A 9,609-nucleotide genomic window follows, 5' to 3' on the forward strand; every position below is an offset into this window, starting at 1 on the left:
TTCAAGCTCACCAGCCCCTCCTAGGAAACCCCATATAGGTCGCTATGACTCAGAACCGACTCAATTGGCACTTAACAGCAATAACAACCTATCTATCATCTATCCATCTATCACACTCCTACTATACTGACTGGCACATTAGGCATTTAAAAGTGTTTCTTTTCACCTCTCTTAATTCAATCAAAATAGTTCATAGTTTTCCTTATATAACATCTCCCTGGCATATCTGCATTAAAATTTTATTTAACTGTGGTAAAACTACATATAGGAGTCCTGGTGTGGTACTATAGGATAGGTACTGGATTGCTAACCATTAAGGTTGGCAGTTCAAACCTACCAGCTGCTCCTCAGAAACGCTATACAGGGCCACTATGAGTTGGAAACAACTCCACAGTACTTGACAACAACAAGAAGTAGAAATAACATTTGCCAATTCAACAAGTTTTGTAAGTCTAATGAATTAATTCAATGTTACTGACTGTGCTCTACATTTATTCCACTGCCATTAACAGAAATTCAGTGTCCCTTATACAACTGCTTACTCTGTAACACAAAAGCCACAAAAGACTCAAATGACTCACAAGTTACCTTAGTATTACCAATTACTAGGAAAATTTGATACATACATAATAAAAATTTGAATTTTTTTCCTGACTTTTTTTTTAAACTTAAGAACAAGAGGGAAAGAAAGAGTTACATTCAAGGGACAGACAGGCTTTGCTCAGGACAACATTGTTTCTTAATTCTTATGAGAATTAGAAGGATAGTGACAGTGGCTAGCTGCAACTCCTCTGAATCCCAGATGTAAAACTTGTCACTTAGAAAACACTACGTATGGCTTCCATCACCACTCTGCTCAAACATCTTCAAGTTCCTAAGTGACGTTGTCCTCTGTGGAGGTGTGGAGGGTTACAGATTATTCTCTAAGGCACTACAATTGGCAGCTGATGACAAACAGGGTTAAAATCAGCCCCCTAGTTAATCACTTACGTCTGTCCAACTGCTAAGTGGGCCTCACCATAAATTAGCAGCACTCAGTGTTTCAAAACCCAAACCCACTGCAGTCTCATGAATCCAGGACTCCTCTTGCAATTCACAGCAACCCTATAGGACAGAGGGAACTGTCCCACAGGGTTTCCAAAGCTGTAGCCTTCATGGAAGCAGACTGCCATATTGTTTTTTCCAAGGAGCACCTAGTGAGTTTGAACCACCAACCTTTCAGTTAGCAATGGAATGCTTACTGCTGAGCCATCAGGGATCCTCGCATGACTTACAAATCAGAGTTCTAGACAAAAAAAACAGTCAGATGGTTGAAACGCTGCTAAAAGGAAGTAATGCCTCTCCTTACAAAAAAGTTTAAAAGAAAAACCCTACTGATTAGAAGTTCCCCGGTGGCTAAACTCTCAGCCAGCTCACCCAGAGGCACTCTAGGAGATGGGCTCCTGAAAGGTCACGGCCTTGGAAACCCTCTGGGCAGTTCTACTCTGCACACATGGGGTTGTCTTGATCGGAACCCAATGGACAGGCCTAACAGCTGATTACATTAACAGGTTAGCTCCAGGTTGTGTTTATTTCAAAGATTATTCAGCAACATAAAAATTAAATTGCAAAGTTCTTAACTTGAAAGCTCTTCCAAGATAGGAAATCGTATTAAGTATAAACAAATTTCTCTAAGTTGTACAACTAGTTCAGACTTAAATGTGACTACTATAAATTTGGTTTTGTTGTTCTTCAAAAGAAAAGAGTTGTCTTTTTTTTTTTTTTTTTTTAAGATTATAAAAATAGGTGATAAAAACTTTAAAATATATGAGAAGGTACAAGAAAAAAAAAATAGTGGAAATTTCCTATTGCAAATTATAACCTAATTCCTAGAACTGTAAGTGAGTTTTATATCAATGGCTCTCAAACTTCATATCTGGCAATGTCTGAGGACTTTTCTGGTTGTCACAAATGGGGGAGGGAGAGAGGGGCAGTGCTACTGGCATCTCATGGGTAGAGGCCAGGGTTGCAATAAAACAGAGCCCCTCACAACAACAAAATTAGCTTGCCCAAAATGTCAATAGTGCTAAAGGTTGAGAAATTCTGGTCTACATTACCAAGTAACTGGATTTTCCTACTAGCCTGTATGTCTTCCTGTCTTTCTCTCTTTTCCAATAGGCCCTGATGAACCTTCCTAGATTAATCACACAATTCTTCGCTCAAAAAACCTATAATGGCTATATATTACCGGTACATTAAATCCAAACTCCTCAGCCTGGATGTTAAGCCCCTATAACCTGACTCTTCCCAACTAACAAAACCTTAACTCCCACTTTACAATTCCCATGCTAGTGAAAGCTCTAGTTTTACTCCTCTCTTCTTACACACCATCCTCATTTTCAACACCGGACTTTACTTATATCATTCCATGCCAGGAATATTCTTTCTCACCTCTACTAAGTCAAATCCTTAACATCTTCTAAGGCTTTAATATAAATTCTACTTCTTCAAGAAGCCTTTCCTACTTTTTTAGTCTACAAGAATCTCTCTCTTTACCGAATTCCTTATTATCTGTTCAAACATATATTGACTTGTAGCATTATCCAATTGTTTCTGTTTAGCATTATTTTTCCCAGTTCTGACCCATAGAAATCCTGTATAGGGTTTCCAAGGAGCAAGTGAACCTTGGAGATTTTCAAGGAGAGTTTGAACCTTGCAGTTTAAATGGCTTTGCAGTCTGGTGCATTAACCCATAGTGGCACACCAGGACGCCCCAACAAGATTAGATCCCTCAAAAGATTATGAGTCATATCTCCATATTTCTACTTGGTGATCCTACAAATACCTGCAACTTAATTTGCTCAAAACAAAATTTTAATTGCCTGCCCCCTCCCTTTTAAATCTGCCTCTCATTCCCATCCCACTAAAGGATTCTTCATATTAAAAATGATCTCACCAAAATAAAATCCAGGAAGGTATTCTTGATTTCCTCTCACAAACATGTCTGACCAATTTCAAAGTCTCAATAGCTCTACCTTCCAAACATTTCTTGAATTTCTACCTTCAAAACACCTTTCATAGTCATCCACTTCTCTCCTGCATTTCCTACTCCACTGCTACTACTTTAATTTTATTTATTTATTGTGCTTTGGGTGAGAGTTTACAGAGAAAATTGGTTCAATTCAATAATTCATATATTTTGTTTTGTGACACTGACTGCAATTCCCACAATGAAACAGCACTCTTCCCACTTCCTCCCTGTGTTTCCATTGGTCCTTCTTTCCTATCCCTTCCTGCCTTCTGAGCTTTATCCCTGGGCAAATACTGCCCTTTTGATCTCGTATGGTTGATTGTTCTAAGGAGTGCACATCTCCCAAGAGTAACCCAAGAGTAACCGTTCACCTTATTGTTGTTGCTAAGTGCCATCGAGTTGGTTCTGACTCATATTGAGTCTGTATAAGGTTTCCAAGGGGTTTCTGGTGTGTTTGAACTGCCAACCTTGTGGTTCACAGTCCAGTGCTAATCCCACAGTGCCACACCAGGAGTACATTCACCTTATAGGCCTGTTGGAGTGCTGGTGTGGCACTGTGGGTTAATGTTTCAGACTGCAAAGTTGTTTCAACTGCAAGGCCAGTGGTTCAAGCTTACCAGCTGCTCCTTGGAAACCCTATACAGGGTCGCTATGGGTCAGAAACGACTGCACTGCAATTAACAACAACAACATAGGCCTATTATTGGACTGAAAGTTGAGCCATGAGGTGAGTTCAGTTGCAGGCCCTGATGGGTGTTTAAGGACTTTAGTCTCAAAGTACTAACTCCATTTTAGTCTAGTTTATCATCTCTAAGACTGCTGCTTTTATTCTTGCCCCTAACCCTACCCCACATTATATTCCTTACTGAGTAGTCAGAGAGATCGCGTAACATACAAATCAGATCATATCAAGTTTTTGCTGAAAATCCTCCAGTGTTTCTCATTTATTACACTTAGAACAGGAACCCTGATGGCATAGTTAGTTACACATTGGGCTGTTAACCACAGGGTCAGTGGTTTAAATCTACCAGTCACTCCTCAGGAGAAAGATTTCTGTTTCTGCAGAGATTCAGAGCCTCAGAAATCCTACACAGGGTCACTATGAGGACGGACCGACTTGATGGCAAACACCACCACCACCACTTAAAATAAAAACCGACTTCCTAACTCTGGCCCTCATCTTTGACTAATCCTTTCTCCCTTACTCTGAAGCTCTAATCACACTGCTCTTCCTTCAGTTCTTTCAATAACAAGCTTTGCTTTATGTCTAAGGAATTGCACATGCTATTTTCTCTACTCATAATGCTCTTCAAATTACTGTTTCCTTCTAAACCTCCAGCTCTTAGCTTAAATGTCATTTCCTCAAAAAGGACTTTCCTAACACCCTTTTTAGAGATTTCAAAATGTCTCCTCTGCACTTAGCATATGTGGTTATTAAGTGTCATGGAGTTAGTTTTGGCTCATAGCAACCCTGTACAGGGTTTCTGAGGAGCAGCTAGTGGACTTGAACTACCAATCTTGCAGTTAGCAGTCCAGTGCTTATCCTACAGTGCCCCACCAGGACTCCATACAGTAGGTACCTAATATATGCCTTCATATTTGTTTTTTCATTGAAGTTGCTTCTTCAATCTTTCTACTTTGTAGTACTTTCAAACTGGTCACTTGCAGCTTTGATATCAGTATCATAAGAGTCACTAGTAATCTAACACAACCTACTACAATCCTAATTTACGTGAAAGATGCCACTCTTTGTATCCATGTTAGCTGCTACCCATGGACATTTATCTTAAGTTAAAAGTATTCCTACACTATCCACTGATCTCTGCATTGGTAGTGTAAACATAGCACCTATGTATGACATGGCTTATCCAAATGATTTTTAAGGCTTGTTTAAACTACACCTGACACTTCTAACTATTAAGTGCTCCTCCAGAAATAATTGTTACATCTATGTCTTTGCCTTTTTATGAAAAACTTATTTCAACAGGCAACCTTCATAAATTTCTAACTGAAGTCATTTAGGCTCATGTGTCTTCCCCAGATAGTTACTATTAAAAATAATGCCTCATAATATGAGAGATTTTTCTAAAGACTCAAATACAAAGTAACACTTTTCTGTGTGAGGTGTTCTGGGCACATATGCTCTATCAGACTGGCTCTTCCAAGGTAAAACTTTAAAGGGAAAAAACAAAAGCAGAAAGCATTGCTCATCTTTCCTTTCCAGTTTTTCCTATCTGAGAAACACTGTGAACCCTCAGGCATCTCCAAGAAAGGAAACAAAGTAATTTTTCAACTTATTTCCATTTCTTTCTAAAAGCATACCAAACAGCTCTCATAGTTTAAAAACATATTTATAAAAATAAATCATATTCATTTGTCCTATTTTTAGGCTGTTCCTTTGTAATTCTTTCCCATTTTCAGCACTCTCCCTCATCATTTGATGGGTTTGAACTGCCGACTTTGTGGTTAGTAGTCCACTGTTTTTATCCTATAGAGCCACACCAGGGCTCAATTTCATGTTAGGCCTTAAAAAAAAAAAAAGAAAAGAAAAAACTCAAGAGGAATTCTTTACTGGTAAGATAAATTCTGGATGGAAAGAAAACACTTTTGGAAACACTGGTACAAGTAACTTGTAAACAGGTTAATTTCCTAAAACAGAATCTCACCATATATCAGTATATCCCAGAATGGATGCAACAAACCAAACTTATGCCATTGAGTTGATTCTGATTTATAGGACAGAATGGATTAGGTTAGCAAAACTGTAAATCTTTACGGGAGCAAACAGCCTTATTTTTCTCCCTCAAGAGTGGCTGGAGGGTTTAAACTGCTCACTCTTCAGTTAGAAGCCCAATGCCTAAGTCACAACATCATCAGGATTCCTCATAAGACACCATATAATTTAAATATGGGAACTCTGTATGCATTAATTCTTCGGTATGAACAAAGCAATCAGGATTGCATGGTGGTGGTGGTTGTGTGCCTTTAATCTGTAAATTTGAAATTGTAAATCTTCACTGGGATGGAAAGCCTCATCTTTCTCCCAGGGAGTGGCTGGTGGGTTCCAACTGCCCACCCTTCAGCTAGCAGCCCAATGTGTAACCCAGTATGCCACCAGGGCTCCTTAACTGGGGAGCATATAGTAGCTGTAGCTAGAGTCCTGGCATGGTACTGTAGGATAAGCACTGCACTGCTAACCACAAGGTTGGAGGTTCAAATCCACCAGTCGCTCCTTGGAAACCCTATACAGGGTCACTATGAGTCAGAACCAACTTAATAATAACGACAGTAACTATTATATATGTAAATAGCTAGAGAAGGAGAGATGACTACTTTGCGCTGTGACGAAAAATTAGGAATTATGGAAGTAGTGATGTATTCAAATATTTACTGTTAGACATCTCAGGCCTATTAGTGACGATATGAAGTAACTTTTAAAAATCAATTCATGTTTATAACTTCAAAATAAAGAAAATCCACCACTCAATGACAACAGTTGATAGAGGTCAACTTTACTGATCAAGTCAAAGATCAAATAGTGGGTTTAAAGTCCCCCAGACCTGGTCCATCACCAAGAGACACAGGATTCAGTTTCTTCCGATGACAGGTGAGAAATGACTTGGCACTGCATCACATACTTAAAATCCAATAGGGTTTCTTTGATGCCCACAGAGCACTGTGCGCCAAGCATACCTTGGTATGGTAAGGACAGTGAAATGGATGGAAGAGCCATTATTAGTCTTTTGCGTCCCAAACACCTTGAATACATTCACAATAAAATACTCCTGACCTCAATCACAGGTAAGGCGGGTAGGAACCCCCAGATTTGCCATTCCTGCCCTCACCCCCTTTTGGATAGGTGCTAGCACCTCACTGCTGTGCCTCTTCTCAGACAATTGTCCTGTGGGAAATTCACTGATTAAGAGCAACGTAGGCTAGAAAGTCTATTACCAAAATAGAAATTAGTATTAAAAATACCTCTTACCCTCCCCCTCCCATAAAACAAAAACAAACCCCCTCCCCCCGCAAACTTGCCCCACCATTAGGAAGCTCACAGAAGCTCTAATCAAATGTGCTCCTCCACCACCCTGCAGGCAGCAGAGCACCTGGGGCGAGTTTTCTGCCCCTCATCTCTCACCCCCGGCCCGGCCAGGGCCCTGGACTGACAGGAGGGGCTGGCCCAGACGCTGGATCCGAGGGGCAAGGCGGTCTGATGGCCGCGGCTCGCTCAGATGGGGGTAGAAGTCACGTAGGACCCGGGTATCACGGCTCAGGTTGTGGGCAAGGCCGCCGGACGGAGGAAAAGACAGGTAGGACCCGGCATAAGGAGAGGCGGGAGAAGCAGCCCGACCTAGGCCGCACCAGGCCGCGGAGTGGCCATACGCGGCTTCCCGGCCGAGGCTACGAGCCAAGCCTCCGAGAAGGAGTTCTCATTACCTGGACGGGTTCCTGCAGCACCGTCATCCTTGAGGCTCAGGCCCACTTTCTGCAGTGCCTCAGGCCCCCCCCGTAGCGGCTCCGGCCCGGCCAACCCCGGCTCATTTAAACTCACCAGCGACCGTTACCGGGGAATGGGGGAGGCCGAGCAATTGCCGAGTTCATCCGAGCGGGATACGGAAATACCCGAAGTGGAAACCTACGAGCGGGAGCTAGACGGAAAGGCCCGAAAGAGGTCGGAAATATCCGAAGTGAAGTGGCGGAGGAGGAGACCGTTGCCGGAAACTGCCGAGGATTACCGGAGACTACGGAATCTGACCCAGAGCGTAGGTTTCTTTTTTCAGCCATGCCTTCACCCACGCACACCACGCCCCATTGGCCGCTAGGAGGCCGGGCCACACCCATCGGCAATCAGCAGGCTGGGCGTGGCCTGGGGAAGCGGAAGGAGAGCGTTACGTGGCAGCGCTGCAGTCTCTATTCGCTGCTCAGTTCTTCTTAATTAATTGGTGCGCGGTAGTTTTAAGTAAAGAGGTAGTTAGTTTTAAGTAAAGAGGAAACCGAGCGTTTGGAGCTGACGTTAATTAATCAAGAAGTACTATTTGTTGAGTTTCGGTAACCGTCCATTCCATAAGTATTCCTTCTGTCCCAAATAAGAGGGAAATCGGAGGAAATTTGAAAGTATCGCCAACCCCAAAGCTTTTAGCACGGCCCCTATCCTCAAGGAAATTACGGTCTGCTTAACAAAGAGCGCTAAAGTTATACGGTGCTCATTATAAGTGATGTAAAAATTCAGAGTCCAGGGAATTAACAGGAATTGTAAGTGATGTAAAAATTCGGAGGAGAGGGAATTAATACATGAAGGTTTAGTGGAAGGACAAAATGAGATTTAAATTGGACTTAGAAGAATGAGATAGTGTTAGGACTGGGCAGTGTTACATTCCGTTGTGCATAGGGGTCGTTGTGAATCGGAGCCGACTCTGGTGGTGGTGGTGTGCTGTGGAGTCGATTCCAACTCATAGCGAGTCTGTACAGGGTTTCCCAGACTAAATTTTTGCAGGAGCAGAAAGCCTCATCTTTCTCATGCTAACAGCTGGTGGTTTCTAACTGCTGATTTGAGATTAGCAGCCCAATTTGTAACCACTATGCTACCAGATATCTAAGAAGAATATTAGAAGAAAGTGTAAATTAAGGAAAGCAGAGATGCTATCAGTCTGGTAAGAGTTCAGGTATTAACAGGAAATAGTTACGGAGGTGACCAGATCGTGGAGAATCTCAAAAGGTAAGCAGAGGTTTTTTCTTCTTGATTGTTGTTGTTATGTGCCGTGGAGTCGGTTCCGACTCATAGTGACCCTGTACAGGGTTTCCGAGGCTGAAAATCTTTACGGGAGCAGAAAGCCTCATCTTTCTCCCGCGGAACAGCCGGTAGTTTCAAACTGCTGACCCTGAGGTTCACAGCCCGATTCATAACCACTACGCTACCAGAGCTCCTTCTTGATAGGAGAGGTTAAATGGAAATTCAGTGTTTTGGAATTTCATTTCAGGTAGTAAGTAGTCCTGGTGGTTTGACTGGGTCCGGAAGATCAGAGGTGGTTTCACTTGTATGGGATCTTGGTGCTTAGCTGTTGGCTGAGGCACATGACCTCTCTTTCCACATGGACACTCATTGGTCAGTAGTCTAATCCCAGCTTTTTAACTTGGTTGGCTGACAGGCAAGAGGACAAAAATAGAATCTGCTGACCCTAAGGCCTGGGCTTATTAGTCAAACTCCATCTCCTTTTTGTTGGTTAAAATAAATCACAGAACCACTCTGGATTCGCTGGGAGGAGATACAGATTTCACCTTGTGATTCAAGGACTGACATAGAGGGATTGTTGGGCCAGTTTTGGAAACACCAGATATGAGATGAGACCACCTGGTAGTAGGAATGGAAAGAAAGGGATGGATAACCCTTTTAAAATTTGACCTTTTACCTAAACAAAAAAATACCTTTGGATGGACCAAAAGGTTACTCATTCATCTACCAGCTGAAAGGTTGACAGTTCAACTCACCCAGAGGCTCTTCAGAGACAGGCCTAGAGATTTGCTTTGAAAGGTCTATGTTGCTGTTCTTTGTTGCTAAATGCCATCAAGTTGTTCAGATTCATAGCAACTCTGTATAGCGT

General features: G+C 42.1%; 1 protein-coding gene across 4 annotated transcripts in view; it reads right to left on the bottom strand.

Annotated features, from left to right (window-relative positions):
* LOC102829882 (cell division cycle protein 27 homolog) overlaps nucleotides 1-7,601 on the bottom strand; it is an 82,821-nt gene extending 75,220 nt beyond the window's left edge. For 2 of the 4 annotated variants that reach the window (XM_006833549.1, XM_006833548.1), the window contains exon 1: nucleotides 7,448-7,601. In XM_006833549.1, coding sequence (XP_006833612.1) covers nucleotides 7,448-7,474 — 27 coding nt within the window. In that variant the 5' untranslated portion in view covers nucleotides 7,475-7,601. The remainder of the gene's footprint in view (nucleotides 1-7,447) is intronic. The other 2 variants (XM_006833551.1, XM_006833550.1) reach the window with 2 other exon arrangements.
* Nucleotides 7,602-9,609: the final 2,008 nt, after the last annotated feature.

The sequence above is a fragment of the Chrysochloris asiatica genome, unplaced genomic scaffold (genome assembly GCF_000296735.1).
Source record: "Chrysochloris asiatica unplaced genomic scaffold, ChrAsi1.0 scaffold00007, whole genome shotgun sequence".
Lineage (NCBI taxonomy): Eukaryota > Metazoa > Chordata > Mammalia > Afrosoricida > Chrysochloridae > Chrysochloris > Chrysochloris asiatica.